Source organism: Nelumbo nucifera, chromosome 1, assembly GCF_055504915.1.
Source record: "Nelumbo nucifera cultivar China Antique chromosome 1, China Antique-T2T, whole genome shotgun sequence".
In the NCBI taxonomy this organism is placed as follows: Eukaryota; Viridiplantae; Streptophyta; class Magnoliopsida; order Proteales; family Nelumbonaceae; genus Nelumbo; species Nelumbo nucifera.
Genome location: NC_142649.1, coordinates 105,996,895 through 106,022,044, shown reverse-complemented (window position 1 = coordinate 106,022,044; position 25,150 = coordinate 105,996,895). Strand labels below are relative to the sequence as shown.

General features: G+C 38.8%; 1 protein-coding gene and 1 pseudogene across 4 annotated transcripts in view; one reads left to right on the top strand and one right to left on the bottom strand.

Annotated features, from left to right (window-relative positions):
* LOC104608664 (ATP synthase subunit B) overlaps positions 1 to 22,623 on the bottom strand; it is a 35,089-nt gene extending 12,466 nt beyond the window's left edge. Inside the window, exons 1-8 of one of the 4 annotated variants that reach the window (XM_010274715.3) lie at positions 22,312 to 22,623; positions 19,851 to 19,916; positions 19,722 to 19,770; positions 10,372 to 10,517; positions 5,875 to 5,976; positions 5,474 to 5,566; positions 5,284 to 5,387; positions 5,097 to 5,178 (exon numbers count right to left, since the gene is read on the bottom strand). In XM_010274715.3, the coding sequence (XP_010273017.1) occupies positions 5,097 to 5,178; positions 5,284 to 5,387; positions 5,474 to 5,566; positions 5,875 to 5,976; positions 10,372 to 10,517; positions 19,722 to 19,770; positions 19,851 to 19,916; positions 22,312 to 22,431 (762 nt within the window). In that variant the 5' untranslated portion in view covers positions 22,432 to 22,623. Of the gene's footprint in view, positions 1 to 5,096; positions 5,179 to 5,283; positions 5,394 to 5,473; positions 5,567 to 5,874; positions 5,977 to 10,371; positions 10,518 to 19,721; positions 19,771 to 19,850; positions 19,917 to 22,311 lie in introns of all 4 variants that reach the window. The other 3 variants (XM_010274714.3, XM_010274716.3, XM_088891199.1) reach the window with 3 other exon arrangements.
* On the top strand, positions 22,450 to 23,404 carry LOC148803666 (proteasome subunit alpha type-6-like; annotated as a pseudogene).
* Positions 23,405 to 25,150: the final 1,746 nt, after the last annotated feature.

Genomic DNA, 25,150 nt, shown 5'->3' with positions numbered 1-25,150 from the left:
CATTGTTTCATACCAAACTTCTTTACCACCTCACTGAACCTACCAAACCATGCTCGATGAGACTGTTTAAGCCCATATATAGCCTTCTTTAGTCTGCATACCTTACCATCCTCCCCCTGAGCAACATACCCTGGTAGTTGCTCCATATAGACCTCCTCGAGCAAATCACTATGCAAAAAGGCATTCTTGATATCAAGCTGATATAGGGGCCAATCATACATAGCTGCAAGAGAGATCACAACACGAACCGACCCTATGTTAGCAACTGGGGAGAAGGTCTCTGTGTAGTCAATACCATAGGTTTGGGAGTACCCTTTTGCAACCAATCGAGCTTTCAGGCGCTCAATACTACCATCAGGCAAATACTTAACAGTATAAACCCACTTACAACCGACAGCCTGCTTCCCAGGAGGAAGAGCGGTGAAGTCCCAAGTATGATTATGAAGTAGAGCTGAGAGCTCTTCTTCCATTGCACGGCACCACCCTGGAGAGGCAAGGGCTTCCTGGACATCCTTAGAAACAACAACTGAGGATAACAAAGAGATAAACTGGCGATGAGAGGCGGAAAGGTGAGTGAGTGAAACAGGATTAGAAATAGGATGAAGGGTGCAAGTGTGTTTACCTTTCCGCAAGGCAATGGGAATATCAAGATCAGATACTGGGTTAGGGGCTAGTGTGGAGACAATTGCCGAATCTATCGACGGTGATGGAGCCAGAGGAGTAGCAGCCGATACACGTGGGCGATGTGTATACACTTGACGGATAGGTGGGCGCTCAGCAGGTGGTGGCACTGGAGGCAAGGACTTGGTCACAGCTGGAACAAAGGGAACAGAATCGGCAACTGAAAGTGGAAGAGGGGCAGGTGATGAGGAGGAAGAAACATCACCGGACCCCAAGAAAAACAGAGTAGACTCAAAGAAGGTAACATCAGCACACAAAGGAACGTTGAGAACTAGGATAGTAACACTTATACCCTTTCTGGGTCCGAGAATATCCAAGGAAGATGCACTTAAGGGATCGTGCATCTAACTTGTCATTCCCGGGGCCCAGATTATGGACGAAGCAGGCACACCCAAATACTCGAGGAGAAAGAGGAAACGGAGACAAGGTGGGAAACAAGGTAGTAAATGGGGAATGACCATCAAGGATAGACGTGGGCATCCAATTAATCAAGAAGCAAGAAGTAAGCACCGCATCACTCCAAAAGGGTTTGGGAACATTCATGTGATGCATGAGGGATTGTGTTGTTTCCAAGAGATGACAATTCTTTCTCTTAGCCACCCCATTTTGTTGTGGGGTGTAGGTACATGAGGTTTGATGTATAATGCCATGTTAGTCCAAGTATTCTTAAAATGATGAAGATAAATATTCACTGCCATTATCAAAACGAAAAATTTTAATGTGAACACCAAATTGATTGCGAATCTCAGCATAAAATTTCTAGAAGATGGTAAACAATTCACTTCTTTCTTTCATTAAATAGAACCACATCATCCTTGAAAAATCATCAACAAGAATGATAAAATATCTATATCCATTGTATGACATCACTTTATAAGGACCCCAAACATCCGAGTGAATCAAGGTAAAAGGACTCGACACACGGTTATCAACCCAAGAACTAAAGAGAACACGATGGTGTTTCCCAAACTGACACGACTCACAATCTAAAACAGAAAGTTGACTCAACGAAGGAACCAAAGATTTCAAAACTTTCAATGAAGGATGACCAAATCGACAATGCCACTGGAGAGGACAGAGAGATGATTGGAGAGTTGTTGATGTTCTTCCACCACCGTCAAGATAATACAATACACCAGCTTCATGCCCTCCACCAATCTTCATCCCCGTCTTGAGATCCTGAAAAACACACATAGAAGGGTAAAAGGTAATGGAACAATTAAGTGACTTGGTCAGTTTATTAACAGACATAAGGTTAAACGGAAATTTAGGGACATACAGAACTGAGGATAGGAATACAAGGTCCAAGTCAACATTACCAACACCACAAATGGAGGATGTGGAACCATTAGCAAGGGTAACAAATTGTGATGTTAAGTAATGAGAGAGGGAAGAAAACACACTTGGAGTTCCAGTCATGTGATCGGAGGCTCCAGAGTCAATAATCCAGGGATTGGGTGTGGATGTCAAACAAACCATACCTGAGTGTGCAAAAGTAGTCGTGTTCTACTGAGATGTGGATTGGACAAACCTCTCATACTCATCACGGGGAACACTCACCATCACCTTCCCGGGACCATCTGTGGATGTAGGAGGCATCTGATCAGCTGAACGATTCTCCTGTCTGAAACTAGAACTGGTGTCACTAGTCATGGCATGATTGGCCCAGGTTGAGGGTGGACCATGCAAGTCATAGCAATAATTAATGGTATGTCCATCCATACCACAATGAGTACACCTCATCGGACCCAAGCCGCGTCCTCTACCACGGGCTCCCCCTGAATCTCTACCTCCAATATGACCACCACCACAGTTATATGTAGGTCCACCACCACCACTCCGGCCATATACCGGACCACTGCTACCACCACAGCCAGACTAAGCTCCTCGAGCTCTACCTCTAACACCACGGCCCCTTGACACTACAAAGGCTAATCTATCTGAGACATTAGAGTTCTCAGTAGATCCAATAGAAGTCCTTCGAAGTCGAACAAACACCTCTTCTAAAGAAGGGAGAGCTGACCCTCCTAGTATCTGAGCCCGTACTAGTTCATACTCAAATTTCAGCCCCACCAAAAATTGAGTCAGTCAAGATGTTCTCTTTGTTGTTGCTGAATTTTGACATCAGAAGTGGGGGTGATAAACATTCAACTCATTACGGATGTTTCTCATACTAGCATAGTACTCCTCAAGACTCTGATTGCCCTATTGCAGATTAAAGTATTCCTGATACAGCTGATATACTCTAGTTGTATTGTCTTGACCAAAATACAACTTCTTAGCATGGTTCCACACATCTTTGGCAGTGTCAAGAAACATGAAATTTACACTAATCTTGGGTTCCATACTATTCCATAACCACGTGATAATCTGTGCATCATCTTGTTCCCAGTCTTCATACTCATGAGAATCAGTGAAGGGTTTCTCCTCCCTTATGTGTTTCATCTTCTTCTTTGCCTTCAGAAAAACTTCTACAGATTTAGCCCAAGGTACATAATTCTCTCCATTCAGTTTAATGGAGGTCATTTGAACATTCAGGTAGTCAATAGGTATCATCACATTAGATTTGCTATCATTATCTCCCATTGCTGAATTCTGTTATCACTGAATTCGGCACATTGCACACTGCTTGATCACACTGATCACACTGATTTCAGCACTTGTTATTGTTGAAGGTTGCACTCTTTACACCACAAACCCTACCCTACGACTACCTGAAATCTCACCACTATATGGGCACCACTCCTTCGAATCACACAAAAAAACAGCATAAACCCTAGCACACTACAGTCTGAAATCCCATCATACGATCTGAAACATACTTCCTATTTAATTCATAACAGAAAATATGCATAAAAATCTCTTACCTCATCACTTGAAAGACAAACCACACGAGAAGAAAATCAGTCCACACAAGACACCCACCGCACCACACGAATCAGCCCTCTTCTCTTCATCGATTAGGGGAGGGCTTCTTAGGAACCACAACAACCAATCACACAAGACACAACTGGAAGCATAGAAACCTCCAAGGGAAGAGGGCGACCACTCCTTTTCAGCCCTTTCCCTTATCTCCAATCGATGGCAGAGAAATCAAGGGAAAACCCTAGATTGAGTGCACAGAGAACAGAAATCTGGGCAGATCCGAGTTGCTTAGTTGTGCTCTGATACCATGTTATAATTCGGCCTGCCTTTGAATTTTGTTAGTCTGATAACAGCCAAGAAGAAAGAGGAAGAAAGGAGGAGGAAAGAGAGAGAAAGGAGGAGAAAATGATAGAAGAAAAGTCTGGTTCGAATTAGGGAAAAGTGCCTCTCCCATTCGGCCAGACATGTTTTTATATTATTAATGTAATGGAAAAGACACATGTGCCCTTATTTAAGTGAGGGACACTAGTTCTAATATAATATTACAGATCAGCAATCTCAACATAAGTATAAAGACAGAAATACCCCTACACTAACACTTACTCCTAAAAGGTTGCAAGATAAGAGCAGGATCAGTTTCAAAAGGAATTGGAAAGAGATGGTGAATATGATCAATTTTCTGTCACTTTTGCATCTCTTTATTTCTTTTTTTTTCTTTTGATGATGCTTTCTCATCTTCTTTATACACGAATACATTAAAATATTCAATATCTATGCAATGATAAAAACTCCGAGATGACAAGCATGAAAACTTGGATTTCAGTCTGAGAGCAGCCACTTTATGAGTTGGGGGTTAAGTTCCATATCCAGTTAAGGCCTCCCAAGACCCCAGATTACCAGGACCTAATGACCTTTTATTACCATATATTCATGAAATATTTTTCATTATAAATTAAAAAAAAAAAAACACTTACATCTCATACTAAATCAATGAACTGAAATTTTCTTTCAGTTCAAAGTCATATGGATAAAAGGTCATTACCTAATGTTGGCTCCCATTATCTGGATCTTGGGAAAGGTGAGATAGAAACATCATCTCACAAAAACCAGAAAAAAAAAACAATCAAACAGATGATTTGAAACAAGGACCCATTGAGGCATTGATACAATATCTTTTTAAGGTTAATTAAACTACGAAGTACTCTCAATGCAAACCAACACCATATTGTTTGAGATGTGGCTACTTGAATTCAGTACTCTAAATGCACAATCAACAAATCGAAAGCAGGAGAGCAGCACATTTAACTGACATTTTGTCTGAAAATAAAATGCAGATAAGTTGGGTATTAAGTTTGTGTAATTCCAGCCTGTAGAAATTACATAGATTCTCTGTTTTCTAGTATAGATCCTCTGTGCACACATACAACGCCAAGTAGTTTTCTTCTAAACAAGAAAAAGGAAGAAAATAGAAAACAAACATGTTTATTTCAATAACTTCATCAAGCAATCTTAGCAGTAAAATAAATGAAAATACAAGAAGACACAGGTACCTCCTCCCTGCCTAGAAGTGCATGACAGAGCTTCCTCTCCAGTGCCCAATACTCTTTTCCACAATTGAGCTCTGCTCTTATCCTGAAACCTTCAGGTAAAACAAAAATAACATTGTCATATCTTCAAATGTTTCAAAAGAATGCATCTTTCCTGCCAAAGAGGGATGTGGGCATTAAAACAAAAGACCTCTCTGTCAAAAGTCCATGCTGCTCAATTAGAAGAACAAGGGGTCTGAATGGATCAATTATAAAATTTTCCAGCAAGCTATTTGTGATCCCCTGCTTCCTTTCCTGCATCTTAGAAATGGTAGAGCTAGCATTCAGTTAGAGAAAAAATATATTATAACATATACTTGTGGAGCTCTCAATGTTACTACCTTGTAAATATTACTAAGGTGTTTGGATCCTCCTTCCATATCTACAAGTCCCTCTGGAGAAGAATGCAAAATTTTCTCATTAAAACTGTCAAGCTGTATCAAGAAAAAGACGAGACAATTAAGAAATAGAAGATACTAAAATAAAATAAAATAAAGCCTGGACACTGATAACTCAGGCCAGATTTCTTGAAGATTACAACCTTCTCTTTTATCGACTTTGCACATTGCAGTATCAAATATGAAAAATGCATAGCATTTAAACCATGTGTATTTCACATGGCTCAAACATCATAAGTTGCAAGATTAAAGCTCTAGGACCACTACACAACTTCAGGCTATAAAAGTTATTTAGTGCCTAACAAGAAGTGATTGCTGACTATTACAAGTTTAGATCCTCTTACCTGATAAATATAGCTTTCCGTAAACGAAAGGACAGGAAGGTATCTGAATATTGATCTTGGTCTGCTCACATCCATTTCATGAAACATAAAATAAGACCTGCACTGCTAATTGGTCATGCAGTAATTAAATTACTGAAGCAACATTAAAGCTTTTCAAACCAAGATAAGAAATACAACCATATCCTGTTATTATATCCAAAATTTTGCTTACAAGAGACAAAAAAGGAATCACATATAAAACCTCTAGAAAAAATTGCTTGTACAGAGTACAAGGAAATAACAAAAGCATAAATGGTGAATGAAGCTATCTGTATTGAGGAAGACTCCATACAACAAGGTTGACAACACCTAGGGGTCAAATGGATTGGATCGTGATCTGATCCAAATTCGAACCTGATTCTATTTTGTCAGATACGGATATCCCCCTGTTGGGTTTACAGATTGGATCATATTGAACAATAGGATCTGAATAAAAATTGGATTGGATTCAGTTCACCCCCTATCCAGTCCGAAAGAATACAATATGTTATTTATTTATATATAAATATGTTTATATTGCATTTTTGTAAATTATTATATTATTTTTCCTTTTATAAAAAGACATGTATATATATGATGAAAATAGTTGAAAAAGATACAAGTATTTTTTTTGTTTTTCTTTATACAAACTATTATGTTTTTTTCCTTCTAATAATTTATTAATTTTTTCAGAAATTAAATCGGATTAGATAAGATTCAGATACTGACATCCTTAATGGATTCAGATTCAAATCAACATTTGTGAGACCAATTGATCTTCAGATCGGATCAGATATACCCCGGTTCAAATCTGATCCGATCCGTTTGCATCCCTAACAACACTGGGTAATTGGGGTATAGTCACCACTCCAAGGAACCCCAGACATTTGGCTGAAGTTGTCAAATCAATTCTTTTTCGTCAAAAGAAAAGGTTCTCAGGTTGTAGCTCAATTTTATTAGATGTTTAACAATAATTCTTATTTACTTCACTTATTGTCAAAATATTGTTTTGGAATTTGGGGTCATTTGTCAAAATATTGTTTGGAGCCATTGAAACATAGATTAACTCATAACAAATAACTCAGATGGAATTTTGAGCATTTTGCATCATATTGAAATTATGATTTGTTGATAATACATAACTGATCAAATCATTGGAATTTGCGTTCAATGCAGCAATCAAGCCACTCACCAACACATCCATGGGACATGTAGCAAATTATGAGAAAATGGATTGTTACTTCAATTTTGCAAGATGATTAATAATACATTCAATCTTATTTACCAAAAAATAATAATAATACATTCTATCTTGCAATGCAAGATCCAAGCCACACCTAAGTGAAAGAAACAAATTTTTTTTGAAATATTCATGAATGATGCAAATCAAGTACAATCTGATATAGGACAAAAGAGTATTGTCAATGGGGTAAGACAATGACTAGTAATTTTGGCTTCTCTAGTCAAAGACTACTTAGTTCTCAAGCATTGCCTAGTTGAGCATAAAAAGATATTTTCTAAATTTAAGATAATGATACAATCATAAAGCTAATATAGACTACAAAAATGCAATAAAGAAATTATATAGAACATTTACTTTACAGTCTTTATTTTGCAAACATAAAAAGAAAGTGCTGGATGGGATACAGTTTGAGTCCCTTTCAGCGGAGGAAGCTAGAGACTTGGAGAAGCCCTTTTCAGAGGAAGAAGTGTGGGAGGTGGTAAAAGGGTTGGAGGGTGATAAGGCCCCGGGGCCTGATGGTTTCACACTCTTATTCTATAAGAAGTGCTGGGGTTTCATGGAACAAGATGTAATGGAGGTGATTAAGGAATTCCATGAAAGAGTTGCTCTCGAAAGAAGTCTTAATCACACTTTCATCACCCTAATTCCAAAGAAGAAAGGTGCAGTAAAGTTAAATGATTTCAGACCAATCAGCCTCTTAAGCAGTAACTAAGCTCTTGGCTAATGGGATGGCAAAAGTGATTTCAAGCTTGATTGCTGAAACCCAAGGTGCTTTCGTGGGGGAAAGACTAATAGTTGATGGAGTCCTCATAGCAAATGAATTAATAGATTCAAGGAAGAAAAGTGGTTGTGTGGGACTGTTATGTAAAGTAGACATGGAGAAGGCATGACCATGTAAATTGGAATTTCCTTGATTATATGTTGAGGAGGATGAATTTTGGGGTAAAATGGAGAAATTGGATAAAAGTATGTCTTTCTTCTTCCTCATTTTTGGTTCTCATAAATGGAACCTCATTTGGGCATTTTGGAAGCACTAGGGGTCTTCAACAGGGAGATCCCCTCTCCCCTCTCTTATTTACATGTGTAACAGAAGCCCTCTTCAGAATGGTAGAGAGAGCAAGGGAGGGAGGATTGCTGGAAGGCTTCCATGTAGGGAATGGGGAAGTAGAGGTTCCTCTTCTGCAATTTGCAGATGACACACTCTTTTTCTGTGATGCATCTTGGGAACAATTTTTCGAGAGGTGGTTTCAGGCTTACACATCAACATCCAAAAGAGTGAGATATTGGCAGTTGGGGAAGTGGAAAACCTGGATTCTTGGGCGGATGATTGAGGATGTAAAGTGGGTAAACTCCCTTCAAAATACCTGGGTACGCCTTTGGGTGAAAGCTGTAAATCTAAAACCATTTGGGAACCTATTATTGAGAAAGGTTGATAGGAAACTGGCCTCTTGGAAATCCAAGTACTTGTCAAAAGGGGGGAAAGTCACCTTAATTAAGAGTGCCTTATCTTCCCTCCCTGTCTACTATTTGTCTTTATTTTAATTCCAGCTAAATGGGCTGCAGATATAGAAAAAAGGACAAGAGATTTCCTGTGGAGGGGTTGGAAGGAGGACTCTAAGTGTCATTTGGTAAACTGGAAGAGACTCTGCTCACCCAGGGAACAAGGAGGTTTAGGGATAAGATCAGTGAAAGATGTCAACTCAGCCTTGCTAGGGAAATGGCTGTGGAGATTCAACGAGCACTCTGACAACCTATGGAGAAGATTAGTTGTGGCAAAGTATGGCTATAGCAGCAGGGAGTGGGAAACAGAAGAGGCAAGATCCCCTTGTGGCTGTTCAGTTTGGAAGGCTATCCAGAAAATTAATCCTCAGTTCTTGAAGGGCATTAAATATGGAGTGGGAAATGGTCACAGGGAGCTGTTTTGGAAGGATTACTGGTGCAGTGAGGGCCCTCTATCGACCTTATTTACTAATCTGTTTGAGATAGCTTTAAATAAGGATGCTTCCGTGGCTGACTATATAGAGAGGCAAAATGGTTTTGTTACATGGAACACTCTGTTCAGGAGGAACTTGAATGACTGGGAAGTGGAGTCTCTAGTCAACCTGTTGCAGATTTTGTATGATGGCCAAGGTCCTGGGTTCAGGGGAGGACAAAAGAAAATGGTTGTTTGAGAAGTCAGGCTCTTTTTCATTAAAGGCCTTTTTTAACTACCTGTCAAGGGAAGAGACCTCTCACTTTCCGAGCAACAGGATCTAGATCAAGCCTGTTCCTTCAAAACTAGCTTTTTTTGTTTGGTCTGCGTGCTAGATAAGATTTTAACCAAGGAGAATTTATCTAGAAGAGTTTTAGAAGTGACAGATCTGGAATGCACATTCTGTAATGGAAATGTGTAAAGTATTAGTCATTTATTACTGCACTGTGACTTCACTTACTGGGTTTGGACAAGACTGCTAGAGACTTTTGGGGTTAATATGTTTCCCAAATGATGTGAAGGGCTTCCTAGAGGCTTGGTTCCTAGGAGGCCTCAGCAAGGCTGGAAAAGTAGCATGGAGTATCCTCCCCGCTGCTGTTTTCTGGGTAGTATGGGGTGATAGAAATTTGAGAATTTTTGAGGGAAGAAATCAAAATTAGAGGTGCTCAACAGGATTATGGGGATGGTGTTTTCATGGCTGACAAACCATCCACTCTTCAAAAACAGTCAAACTTGTTCTTTTTTTGAGCCTGATTTCCTTTTTGTAAGAAGATCATAGTTTTTTTGTTGGGTTGTTTTTCAGAGGCTGGCTTTTCTGAGTTTTTCTGTCTATTTCTGCCGTACAGTCTCTCATTGTACAGGGACCTTTTGTAATCTGCCCTTTTGTTATTAATGAAAAACTTTACCTTACAATTCAAAAAAAAAAAAAAAAACATAAAAGGAAAGTCTGGATGGGCATCTGGTCTGGCCTCTTTGTTTGTGGCAACTTAACATCAACACATAATTGATTGGAAGAAAACATAAAAGAATCCTTCCTTTGTTGTTCTCTTAGTTTATGTTCTATTTTTTGTTTTATGTGCTACTACAAATGTTTAGGGTCAGTCACATCTCTTTTTTGTTTTTTCTTATCTATCTAGAGTTCTTCTAGGTCTTATCCCCTCCCTGGGCAGCTGGGCTGTAGATGGTTGTACTATTTCTTCCCTCTTGTCACACTTCACACATAATTAACAAAAACATCACTACTATAAGACAAGGAATAGCTCACAAAATCTTCAAGGGTAGAATTTGCTCGCTCAATTGCATCTAGCCCAACCATGGCAATCTCTTCAGTGTTGGCCCTCAGTGAACCAAGATCAATCTTGTTATCAAGGCAAAGTTGTGAAGGCTGCTCTGCACAGTTCTGTTCATAACCTGCAATGCATGTAAAGCTTAATTCCTTCTTATAGAACTTGTCCTCAAGAATTTTCTAGCAAGAAATATCTCAGAATTCAGTCCCAAGATACATGGAAACCTAGGGAACATTTATTCTGTTAAATTGGAAACATCTCTAATGCTGAAGGAAAGGAGCAAATTGGAAATCCAAGTTGAGACATGACTGGCTTATTTAACTTGAAGAATTCATATGATATTTCAAGATTTGTAAGGATATTATAGACACCAATGACAGATTTAGTTTGTTAGATTCCTCAGTGGAAACAGAAAGAGTTCTGAACAAGAAAATCTGGATAACCCACCGGTACAAAACAATAATGCCTTTACTACATTCAGCTACTGCTACAAAATGTTAAGCATAATAGCACACCTCCATACTATATTTTTATGACAAATATTTAGTTTGTTAGATTCCTCCATGGAAACAACAAGATTTTTGAACAAGAAAGTCCAGATAGCCCACCATTACAAAACAATAATGCCTTTACTGCAGCTACTGCCACAAAATGTTAAGCATAATAGCAGAACGCCACACTGTATTTTTATGACAAATATAGACACTAATGACATATTTAGTCTGTTAGATTCCTCCATGGAAACAGCAAGAGTTCTGAACAAGAAAAACCAGAAAACCCACCATTACAAATATCTTTACTGCATGCAGCTTACTGCTACAAAATGTTAAGCACAACAGCACAACTCTGAACTATACTTTTATGGCAAATTTCAGTTTTTCTGTTGAAATGAATGACAAAAAGGAACAAACTGGAAGATGTCTATATCAGTGTTTCCAGAGACATTTGAGGTATGAACCTCAAAACACACCTCAAGGAGGGAATAGCTGAAGTTCCCTGTGCCCAAGGTGCAAGTATGAAGTCCAACATGTTCAATTGCTCATGAAGCATGAAGGAGACATGAATGAGATGAGGCTTAATCCTCACGTGAGATTCAGACCCTCTTCACACTTCAAGTCCAAGGCATGGGCTTCATGAACATTTCGAATATTCTTGTCAAACAATGTATATCAAATTCAAAATAAAATGTTGAAATTCAGTTTATTTTTCTTTCATTCCTAGTCCAATAGTATTAGTGTAATTTAGCACCACTAACACAGTAAAACTCAAAGAAAAAAGAACACTCGATATATTTCATTTAATTATTCATCTACTAAAACAGGCACACTTTTGAGGTTTTTTTTTTTTTGAGGCAGACACCTTTTCAACAACTCAAGTCTGAGGCCTAAGCTTCATGAACATGTCAAATATTCTTATGAAAATTTTAAAAAATCAAAACAAAATGTTGAAATTTAGCTGTAAGCAATTCACAGATCTTAATTCCAGCAGGATTAGTGTACCTAGTTGGCCCAATAAAACATAAAAGGTCTAAAATAAAATAAGAGAACAACTTATGTATATATTGTTCTAATGGTTAATTAGCTATGCAAGTGTGCTGTGAACAATAGAGAGCAGAAGAGATCAAGGGGAAAGAATGACAGTTTTGCCCTTATGAAGTTTGGACAGAACATAAACAAATATAAACATAAAAGAAAGGACATTAATACCCCTAACTTCAATTTATTTAACTCATGATTACTCATTTATTAATATTATCCTGTTCATGATGGTACACCTCACATGTTATTCGAGTGAAATGCCTTGCCTCATGCTTCAGCATTTTACAACATTGGTCTAAATCATATTGACAAAGTAGTTTTGTTCTTTCTTCGACAATCATGGCAAATATCAAATACCACTGTCTTTTCGCAAAGGATATGCCCCATTTGACAAAAGCAATATGTGCAGTAGTCATAAGCAAATTCAGAAAAAAAAAATCATAATATCATTGCAACATATCCATAGATATTAACAAAGTCAATAAGTTACAACTTATGAATCAACTACCAGAGTGTTAGTTATTCTAGGATATACAAGCCAACAAATTTTTATGGCTCATGTCACATTTCAAGTTGAATTATGACTGTGAAGATATATCTTGATGTACACTATTAGAGTAGTCCTTGTTGTACAGTATCGTACTTATTATTTTATTTGTTCTTTTTATCTTTCAGCCCTGTAAGGGCATTCTTGTAACTGTACATATATTTTATCTCTTTAGTATAAAAGAGACTCTTTGGGGTGGGGGTCAACTATTCTTGACACCCCTAAATTCTGTTTTTTTCTTGCTCTCAATTCGGTTCACATGGTATCAGAGCAGGCTGCTCTTTGATCTTTTTTTCTCTCTGATCCACCTTGTTCTCTTGATCCATTGAGAACTGCATCTCTACCAATTGGCCCTAGACTGTTTTGATCTTTCCAAGAACCACTTTTCTGTTTTCTGCGCATCCAGAGAGAGAGATTTTATTGGATCTCTTTCGTTTGACATCCATAGATCCGTGAAGTTTTGAGAGAGGTCTGGACTTCTCTTCTAGGCGGCTGCGCCCAGACTTTCCTTTTCTGGATTGTGTGTTCAGTTTTCTTTTTCTATTGGATCTTGAACAATCTCTGGGGGAAAGTAAGGGGTTTCTTTCTCAGTTTTTGAGTCTCTTGGATTCGTTTACAGCTTATTTCACTCGTTTTTTATCAAGTTTTACTTCAGTTTAGTTCCTTTAAACTTCAGTGGAACCCTATTTTGTGCTACTTTCTTGCTGTAATGGCTTCAAACAGAGGTGATATCATTCTTGTGAAGATGAACGGACAGAACTATGGGATGTGGAAGTTCCATTTTGACTTTTAGTTGAAGGGAAAGTTTAGAAGGATATCTGAATGGAACGGTCACTAAACCAGCTGAGACTGAGGCCAAGGCTTTACAACAATGGAAGTTGGACAATGGTAAGCTTGTTTCTTGGATTCTGAGTTCTATTTATTATCATATATTTGTAGCTATGAGGAGAAAGAAAACAGCCTATGGAGATGTACATGTATTTGGAAAAAGTTTATCAACAGTCCAACGTATCTAAACAGTATCAGATAGAATCAGAAATATTTTTCTATAGCTAAAGAGATAGGAGGATATAGGAATATTATTCTAGTTTTCTTGATTTATGGGCTGAATATGAGATTGTTCACATTGAACCCTTGGATCTAGTAGAGTGTGAAATATCTTTAGAAGCACTTTGAGAAGAGAAAGGTGACTCAGTTCTTAATGAGGTTAGACCTAAATATGAGATATTTGGGTCCAACATTCTGAGTAGGGGAATACTTCCAGATATAGATTATGTTTTAGGGGAACTTCTGAGGGAAGAGACTAGACTTCTCATTGCAGCCGGGTTTGATGGGAAGATGGCTGAAGTTGGGGCTGAAACAGCCTTTGTTGCTCATAGGGGTAAGAAGCCAACCTCCAAGGACTTCTCCAAAACCCAGTGTTATGAGTGTAAGGATTTTGGACACATTGCATCTCATTGTAAGAAGAAGAATGTGTGTACCTATTGCAAGCAACATGGTCACATCATTCTAGATTGTCTAGTCCGACCAGCTAAGGGTTCTCAGAAAAAGACTCAGCCTCAAGCCTATCAGGCAACAAATGGATAAGCAATAGACATTGTATCCACCAAGGATGATTCTTCAGTGAAAGGTGATTCAACAGGTGTCATGGATGAAGAAAAGGTTCAGCAATTGGTATCTTCTACTATTTCCTCTGCTTTCTCTGCTATTGGCTTGTCTGGTAAGGTCTCTGCATATTGTTCTTCCCCTTCACATGCTTGGATTATAGATTCAAGTGCCACCAACCATATGACAGGAGCCTACCTCAATCACTCAAATCCTTCCACTGAAATTCACCATAAACATATTATTATTGCCAATGGTGAAAAGTTAGACATCATTGGTAGCAATGGTCTGTCCCTTCAACTGTCACCAACCAGATCCTTCCCTCTCTCCAAAACCCTCTTAGTACCCAACCTTACTACTAATCTGATTTCTGTTGGCCAACTTGTTGATGAAGGAAATGTTCTCACCTTTTCTCATGATGGTTGCTTGATACAAGACCGGTACACTGGGAAGGTGAAAGGGAAGGGGCGTAGGCTAGGCCATCTATTTGCGCTGGAGTTCGAGAATTCTCAATCAGGGGTATCCTCAGCTTTACTTAGTTCTTCTTTGTTTGATTCTCAGTTGAGTTATAGAAATAACATTTAAGATTTATGGCATAAACGATTGGGTCATCCATATTCCCCAAAATTAAAATTTTTGTTTGACTCAGGTTTGATTAAGAATAAAATTCCTCCTATTCATACTTTTGATGTTTCTTGCACTACATGTTGTTTGAGTAAAAGTCATGTTTTACCATTTCTTCATACATCTGAACATGCCACTAAACCTTTTGAAATAATACATAGTGATGTTTGGTCTGCTTCTATTACCTTACGATTGGGATACGGATATTTCATATTATTTATAGATGATTGTACCAGATATACTTGGATTTATTTTCTACGGCACAAATCAAAAGTCTTTGGTGCATTTAAATTGTTTCATACTATGGTGCAAAATCAATTCAAGTGCAATGTGACTATCCTCCGCTCAGATTCAGGGGGAGAATATAGAGATGGAGACTTTCTGGCATACTTAAGGAGTTATGGAATTCAATCTCAGCGCAACTACTCAGACACTCCACAACAGAATGGTGTGGCTAAACGGAAGAATGGACATATTCTCGGTGTTGTACAGACATTACTACAGGAGTCTCATACTCCAACTTCATTTTGGGTAGAAGCAGCCAGTACAGCCGTGTATTTGATCAATTTTCTTCCCTCATCTGTTCTAGGTAACACTTCTCCCTTCCAAAAACTTTTTGGTCATCCCCCAGATTTCTCTAGTCTTCATGTTTTTGGTTGTCTTTATTTTGTTCATCTTCCTGTTCGTGAACGATCTAAATTAACTGTTCAGTCTGCTATGTGTGCCTTCGTGGGATATAGTCCTAACCACAAAATATTTTTGTGCTATGATCCTGATATTCGTTGTATTTGGATTTCCCGGAATGTTGTATTTTTTGAACATATCTCCTTCTTTGTTGGGGTTGCTAGATTGCCCACTCCTTCCATCTCTATTTTACAAGACTTTGATTCAAATGACACTACTACTTCCTCAACTGAGAGAGATTTTCTCGTCTTCACTCGCAAGTGGCTACATGTCTTGGCTCCTGCGCCTACAACCCCCCCATTCCACTCGGTCCAGAGCATCCATCTCTGATATCCTCTGTAAGTGATACCTTGACCCAAGTTCAGTTATTCCACTTCGTCATTCTACTCATATTTCTCGACCACCTGACCACTATGGTTTTCCTTCAAACCATAGTTCCTTTTTTGTTATACTTTCTTCCATAGATATCCCTAAGTCTTATCAGCAATCCATTAGAAGTTCTTAGTGGAAAGAAGCCATGGATGCTGAAATTCAAGCCCTCCATGAGAATGATACTTGGGATCTTGTGCCAACTCCTCCAGATACTTCTATTGTTGGAAGCCGTTGGGTCTATATGATCAAACTGAAGTCAAATGGTTCCCTCGAGCATTATAAGGCTCAGTTAGTTGCCCAAGGATACAGTCAGAAATATGGGATTGATTATGAAGAAACATTTGCCCCGATTGCTAAGATCACCACAGTTCGGACTCTTATGGCCATATATGTTGTTTATTCTTGGACTATTTATTAATTAGATGTGAAGAATGCTTTTCTTCATGGTGAACTGAAGGAGACAGTCTACATGAAACCTCTGCTTGGATATTGTAATGATCCTTCACGTGTCTGTCGCCTAAAGAAGTCTCTATATGGTCTGAAGCAAGAACCCAGGGCTTGGTTTGAGCGCTTCCGGGATGTTGTTGCAACTGGGTATAATCAAAGTTCCTCTGACTACTCCCTCTTTGTTAAGAGAAGACCCCAAGGTATCACTATCCTCCTATTGTATATTGATGGCATGCTTTAACTAGGGATGATCATGATGGCATTTGTGAGCTGAAGTCCTTACTTAATAACTCATTTCACATGAAGGACCTGGGTCCTCTTACTTCTTGGGTTTGGAGGTTCATTGTAGCAGTCGAGGGTATTTTATTTGTCAACAAAAATACGCCTCCGATCTCGTCAAATTAGTTGGAATCACTTATGAGAAACATGTTGATACCCCCTGGAGCTGAATGTCAAGCTATCTAAATTCGAAGGCCTCATCCTTCCTGATGCTACCTAGAACCGTCGGCTTGTTGGCTCTTTGATCTATTTTACTATCACCAGGCCTGATATTTCACATGTTGTTCAGGTCGTCAGTCAATTTGTCTCTACCCCGTGGCAACCTCATATGACTATTGTTCGCCGCATCATCCATTATGTTAGAGACACAACCTCTTAGGGACTGTTTTTCTCTTCCTCATCATCTATACAGTTGAGGGTTTATGTTGATGTCGATTGGGCTGGTTGCCTTGACACTCATCGATCCACTACTGGGTGGTGCGTTTTCATGGGTGACTCTCTCATCTCCTAGAAGTGCAAGAAACAGAAAACTGTCTCTAAGTCTTCTACTGAAGCCAAGTATAGAGCTATGTCTTCTGCATGTAGTGAGATTGTTTGGCTGAAGTCCCTTTTCATGGAGCTGTTAGACAGTTTTGTATGCCCTTAGCTTCAATCAGAATGATGTACTTTATGAGTTTATTGTAAATAAATAAAAGTGCATATTTGATTCATGTTCCATTGGTATGTTTCTGTGTAATACCCTTAAACTGGACACTTAATGAGACTCGTGTTAGTTTAGAATGTTCACAGCCAGTGGGTCGGTCTGGGGAGACCTATCCTGATAAGGCTGACACTGTGGTGCCACCATGTCGGTTGGGGTGGCCTGTCTCAGCTGCCAGGGTGAGACCCTAGGCACATACAGTGTAGGATTAATTGAATCTATGAAATGGACCAGATTTCTAGTATTGCCCTGGACGTTGGAGATTGATGGGCAAAACTGGAAAGTTACACCCGACCCCTAGACTCGATTATGATACTGCACTAGGTGTCGGATTTGACTATCTTTGATGTACCAATCAGTGAGATCCTTAGCGGGGGTCAAAATCTAGGTATGTTGGGGCAGTCTGAGAATTCATCTAAGTGGGTGATCATAGTGACAAGATCAGCCCCTTTGTCGAACACCAGTAATGATCGGGGATGTACTCTCACTGATGGAAACCAAGACTGCCGGCAGTCGATTTCAATCGTTGAGATTTGTTTTGCAAAGTATATTTTATATGAGATATAAAAGTATATATTATGGTTTCTAAAATGTTTGCAAAAAAGATTTTAATTCCCGGGATCCATATAAGTAGAGAGTGCAACACTGTTCCTTGCAGCCGAGGGAAAGGTCCTCTCTTGTTGGGCAGTGTATGATCATTATGGGCTGAGAGGTTATGTGTAAGACCATTGAGGGTAATATCTGATGGGCTAATCTTGCATCTGCCCACAGTCCCTGGGTGTTACAAGGTGGCTTGGCCCAGGGACCACTTAGGGTAAGTGTTGGGCCCATAGAGCCCATTTGATGGGTTTCGGGGGGTGCACTGTCCATAACAGTGTATTCGGCCAGGCCTTATAACAAAGGTTGGGCCGAACCCATGTGGCTGATGTGTAGATCAATGCTTGGGTCCCACGCCATACAAGGAAACCCAACTGGGCAGCAGTTAGGAAGGTTAAGTGAGCACATAAGCTTAATGGACCTAAAGCCCATTTTGAACTGGGCTATTTAATTAGTTAATTATGGGGCGAATTCTGAAATGGATTAGCAGATAGGATAGGGCAAGACCCTATCCACTCAGAGAGTCCAGATCTGAATGTGATTCAGATCTAGAAACCTCCTAATGAGATTAGGAGAAAGCTAATCTAATTTGCAGATAAGATAAGGGTTTATCCTTATCACCTAAAGAGAGGGTTGATCCAAATATGATTTGGATAAGCAGCTCCTAATTGGATTAGGAGCTGATCTTTTAGGTTAACAAAAGAAGGAGGGGGCGGCAACCTTGAGAAGACACATAATCAGATCCTCTTCAGAGCTGAAATCACAGAAGAAAGAATTAAGCAACCCTGCAGAATTCTTTTTTGCCGCCTCCTTGTTCTTGCCGCCCTGTTTGCCAGTTCGATCTCCAGTTGTGGGAGAAGTCAAGATTCGATCTTGACATCAATTCTTTGAGAAATGATTGATATGAAGCTGTGCTCACGTGCCATCCTGCTGTTTTTGCGAAGGACAGAATTCTTGGAGAAGAATACTGCTAATTCTGCTCCATCCTGCACTGTGCCATCTTCAGTGGGAGCAGTCTTTGGATCCTTCCTTGGGCATGAACACCTTCATTGAGGGATACTATTTCTCCGTATCAGGTATAATCCTCTCCTACTCCTTTTGGTTTAGATCTGGTTCAGTTTATGGTTCAAGATTGATCCTTGAAAATATGATTTTCTAAATAGGGAATGCGATTCCCAGTTGAAGGGAGAGAATTTTTTTGAAATTCGCCCCTTTATTCCGCAAGATTAGGGCGTCCATACGATGGATCTCTCATCCCTTCAGGATCTTGGTATTCCTCTTCCTACTCCTATCACTCTATATGCCAACAACACCAACGCCATCAAAATCGCATCTAATCCGGTCTTTCATGAGAGGACTAAACATATCGAGATGGATTGTCACTTTATTAGAGACCTTCTTGTTGCAGGCTCTATATCTCTTTCTCATGTAGCCTCTTACATGCAAATTGTCAACATCTTCACCAAGGCCATGACTAAAATTCGACATTTCATTCTTGCGGGCAAACTGATGCTGATGTCTGCGCATCAATTTGAGGGGGAGTGTGAAGATATATCTTGATGTACACTATTAGAGTAGTCCTTGTTGTATAGTATTGAATTCTTATTATTTTATTTGTTCTTTTTATCTTTCAACCCTGTAAGGGCATTCTTGTAACTGTACATATATTTTATCTGTTTAATATAAAAGACTCTTTGGGGTGGGGGTCAACTATTCTTGACACCCCTAATTCTGTTTTCTTCTTGCTCTCAATTCGGTTCATAATGACTTTGCATGCTTAACCAATTTCATATCCACTTATATCATTGTCAATTTTTTATTATTTGGAAAATTGGATAAGTATCAATTGTAGGCTTAAAAGGCCTAAAAGTGTAATGCAATTTTCCCCTATATCAATGTATACTAGTCAGCTAGGTCCAGTTGTTTTCTACATACTTTCTCCAGTAAGCCAAAGCACTGCTTCCTCAAAAACTTCAGCTGAAATCTGCCAAGGAAACAATAACAAAAAATGGTGAATCTTATAGTCATGTTAGTAATAGAAACAAATTCTAAACCTTAACTCACCTTTGCCAAGAGCTCTGACATCAAATGGCACTTCTGATACATGTTGAGCATGCCAGATGGTTGTACCTTCAGAATATCAAATGACAAATACAAGATCAATAAAGAACAGTCTCTCTTGCTTTTGTTTTATGATGAGAATGTTTACAGGTGAAAGAATGGATGTCAAAGACCAAATATGAGCTAGAAAGAACCAGAAAAAGGATAGCACAAGAAGGAAAAAAAGAACACGACATTTAGGAAATAGGTTGCTGTTATATGTGCATGTGTATGAGCAATCTTTCCAGCCTAGAAGGACCGAGGATCAACTTATGCTAAGATGTAAAAGAACATTGCATGTGCATGGAAGTGCAAGATTTCCTCCAACCAAACAAATGTCAATGTGTCATGAGATCATAAACCTCATAAGGCTATGTTTGGAAGCAATGTAAAAGTACATCGATGAGGTTTTACACCGAATCGTAAAAAAGTTACCATTGAGATTCGAAAAGAGTGGAGAAAAGTGTTGAATTTTTACATTGATTTTATCGATGTAGTAGGAGTGGCCATGAGCCGAGCTTCTCATGAGCTATTTGAGCTCGGATCGTCTCGGTTTAAACCAAGCTTCGAGCCAAACTCGAGCTTGACATAGGCTCGTTTGCTAATTGAGCCAAGCTCGAGCCCAGTGAAGCTCGGCTTGTGAGGCTCGCGAGCCTAGTATAATAAATAAATAATTTTTTATTATACATATACATATAAATATTATAATAATAATTCTTATTCTATGATAATATTTTATATATAATATTTTTATTTTTTATGTATAATGGTAAATAATTTTTATAATTCTTATTTTTTGTATGTAAAATAAAAACATTATTCATATGTATATTTTTTATTTTTTATATGTATAATAATAAATGTTTTTTATAATTCTTAATTTTTTGTATGTAAAATAAAAAAATATTTTTATATGTATACTTTTTATTTTTTAGAAAAAAAAACTTGGCTTGCACTCAAGCTCGAACTGAGCTCGAACTTGCGAGCTTTGATCTGAACCGAGCTCGAGCTCAAATCTCTAACTAGAATCGAGCTCGAGCTCGAGCCTGACACAGTTTCAGCAAGCCGAGCTCAAATAGCCAAGTATTCAGCTCGAATCCACCCCTACGATGTAGTATCTACATCTATTATTGATGTAAAACTTTACTTTTGATGAGGTTTTACATCGATTTATGATGTAAAACTCCACTCCATCCAAACGCTGACAAAACCGAACCAGCATAAACTTTTACATCGATGACGTTTTCCATTGCTTCCAAACACAGTGTAAGGGGTTAAACCACCAGGGACAACCCAACTGCAACCAAACACTCTTTCCATCTCCCAAAGGTGCCACGTTAGCAGGGAATAAAAAGACTTCACACATTGACTACATTATCTTGCTTATTTTCAGGGTGTTTGGTTCCGTTGGCGTTTATTCAATAAACGCTGCCACATAGGCACCACTTCAGCAGTTTCCCTCTCTTGCTCTTTTGTACAGATCGAGAATGGCAAAAGTGGACTTCGGTTTTTGTGCACGCCTACCGTTTGGGGGAGTTATTTTTTAAAGCTTCCACAAACAGTTAAGCATTTTTTTACTGTTACGCTGATGTGGAGCCTAGTGGCACCTAGTTGTCATAAACGGTTGTAATTATTACCTTTCTCGGTTTTGCAAGCAAATAAAGTACAAACGTTGAATGAAAAAAAGTAAACGGAACCAAACACATACTTTGTCAATCTAATTGTCATGTTACTTCCAATTAGATTAACTCTACAACTTCATTTCAATAAGTGTCTAATCTGGTAATGATGTCCAACTTGCCTTCAGTTCAAATATTCTCCAACAAAAGTGCAATAGAAATGTGATCAATCCACTACTTTATAATAACTCGTTTGAAATCTTTACAAAATAATTTGTTATTAAGAGTAGGTTACTAGCAAGCCACTAAGATCATCATCGTCATGATCCATGCCTTATCCCAACTATATGGGGTCGGCTACATGAATCATGTTTTGCCAATCCGTTCTATTTAACTTCAAGCCACTAAGATACGGTCCCTAAATGTTTATATAGAAACCCATACTCCAGTTCCAAATAGATGAACCCATTATAATGTAATTAGCAAGAAAACACATACAGACAAGTTACAATTTAGGCTTTAGCGGACCCTAACAAGGTCACGTTACACAAAGGCAGTAGTTAGTTACAGATTTGGATTCCGTGCTTAGAGATTCAATATGTTATCAGAAAATCACGAGACACCCCACCCTTACTGGATAGAGAGAATAATTACAAAAGATAATGTAGAAATTAGAAGAAAGGTGAGCATTATTCAAAGAAGGTGGCTCTCCATGAATGGATAGATAGACGAATAGAGATAATAATGCTTAAAAAAAAAAAAAAAGCAAATAGCAAATAACCCGTTGGAGATAAAGAGGGGAATACCATAAAGAGCATGAAATCGGCCAGGAAGCGATCGGAATCATGATGGCTTGAGGAGAGACCACGCGTTTGCATGAAGGCCAGCATTCTCTGTACCTCTTCCAGTTTCTTTAGAGCTTCCATTCTCTCGTCAAATACGAAATGACGCACCCAGTCTGGAACACAGATATAGAAGTGATATACAATTCCAGAGGATTCTCTCTCAATCTGAGGCTGTTTAGCGGGAAGTTACGGTATATAGTGCCCTGCTCTTCTCACTTCGTCTGCGTCGAGGTCCGGTTCAAATAAAACCTGATTTTAATCTATGTTAAATGAAATAATTAATAGGGAAAATTCCACTTTAATAACGGGGTAGCAAAAATGTTCAATTGATCCCTACCGTTAGTTGTCTATCACGTGATGATCATATCATATTATATGTATAATTTTTGAAAATATCAAATTTTGAAATTATCTTTAATTTTTGAAAATTTTTCTGTTTTCGTTCTTGTACAGAAAGTTTTTTGTTTTTTATTCCACTCCCCTGCTAACTTTTATCAGAGAAAAGCGCAAAGCCCCAAGTCTAACAACAAATCGAGGCCATAAAGTATGCTTCTAAGGCCGTACAGGTTTTCGGGTTCACCCTGATTGGTGTTTCAAGGAAAGGATTCAGTATGCATTGTCACACGGAAGAAAGTCCCGGACAAGCTTAAGCTTTTGGATCAGACTAGCGTTACACACCTTTTCGCCATTACCAGTAACGAAGCAGCGGAGTTCTTGTTCAAACGTGGATGTGAGATGCCTATGGATGTATTGGCCAGGTGGATCGCAGACAAATCACATATATATACTCAACATGTCTATATGAGACCTCTAGGAGTAGCTGCTATGGTTTTGGGCATTGATGAAGAAGTTGGAGTAGCTGTTTGGTGCATCTCCCGGGAGATGTTCCCCATCCTATATGGTCAGATGTGCATGTTAGGTCAGAGTGAGGCGCTTTGTGTGAGTAACAGATCCCAATCCTACAAGTGCTGGTTTAAAATAATAGGAGGCAATTAATTTGTCAGAGAAGAAAATAAAAATTGATTCTGCATTTTCTTATGAGGAAACCGTATAAGGACTGCAATTTCTGCTAGAGATCAAATCAGCCCCCCATAAGACCGTCTCACAATGGGTATTGGAACATCTCTTGATGATAGTATTAGAAATGATGATATTATCATTTGGAGATATTCTCAATACACAACAGGAATGTGTTGTAACACGTTGTGGGGTGCAGTCTTGTGGGGGACTGATTTGAACTCTTTCCGCTATAGTTCTAGGATACTAAGGCCACTCAAATTGAAGTGGGAGTTGTCAGAAAGGAAAATACAGTTTTCAAAAGCTGAGTTTGGTTTGAAGTAAGAGGTAGGGAAAGGAAAATGTAAGAAAACATTTTTTCTACTTTCTCCTTCAAACCAAACATAGCAAAAGTGTTGACCACAGAGGAGCTTGACGATCATTTGACAGCCATAAGTGAGTATGATTGAGTCACCAAATATGTACCAGGGCTACATGGCATAAACTCTTTGCAGGTTGATTGAAGACAAATTTGTTATTTTTTGGTGGTGGTGGTGGTGGTGTCGGCTATGCAATTGACCCCATACCGACTGCCAGTTAAAGGATTTTTTTTTCTCTAAACACGATGGAAGCTGATACTAAAGTTTATGGCCCCATACCTGCATCATTGGGTAGGCTCAAAGATAAAACGCTTTCAGGTAAGCATCGTGTTTGGCTTCTTCATCGTTTCTCTTCTTATTTTGTTTAGATCGGTGACAAACTCCCATTTTCGGTGGTTGTGGCTGTTCTGGAGTAGAGCATCTGACGGTGAAGAACATGGTTTTTAAAACTGAACCGGTCAGGGGTCCAGTTATCAGTTTGAACGGTCTGATTGTTCGACCCGAACTGCCGGTCCGTTTTGACAAAAAAATTAAAAAAAAATTAAATTTGAAAAATGGTCAAAACCGTTTGAACGGTTAACCGGCCGGTTCAGCGGTTTGCTGACCAAAATCAACGATTTTGGGAAAAAATGGAACCGGTCATGTAATGGATTCCTGGTTTTTTCGGTCCAACCATCTGGTCTGGTCCGGTTTTGAAAACCATGGTGAAGAATCATCCTCTATCATTCTTGTAGATTTTGACGAAAAAGTGCTTATATTCTCTTCTCCATAGCCATGTTTTCATTGGGGTTTTTCTCCGTTTTTTTTTTCAGCCATGATATCGGAAGTGACTGACAAGTGAAGAGAATCATCGTTTCTGGGCGAGGTTTCTTCAAGTATGGAATTTAAGTGGTTAGTGGTCTATTGGTCTTTTGTTCTTTTCTTGCGCTAACCAAGGGAACTATGGTTAGGTTGCGAGTTACTCTATTCTGCCCATTCATCTTATAAGAAAATTAGGTAAAGGGCATTTTTATCCTTTAATATGATAACATTCATTAATGGTTTTGACCAACTTAACACTTTTTGAAAGTTTGGGTATTGCAATGACACGTTTGAAAGTCCAGGTATTAACTTAAAATTACTCCCCCCCCCCCCCCCCCCCCAAAGTTCAAGGTACTAAACTGGAATTTTCCCTAATTAATAATTCATATTAGTAGCTTGTTCTTCAATACAATGTGGTGTGGTCACATGGGTAGGGATGACAATTTTCCCCATCCCGATCCTATACGACTTCCAAACCACATCGAGTCCAGATCACCTCCCAACAAAATACCTTCCAACACTCTACTAACAACATCTGACTCCTCACATCTGATACATGGCAGGTCCCACTTTTACATTGGGCCCTGGTTTATAACGGGATGTGTGGTGTTAGATGTTGTTGG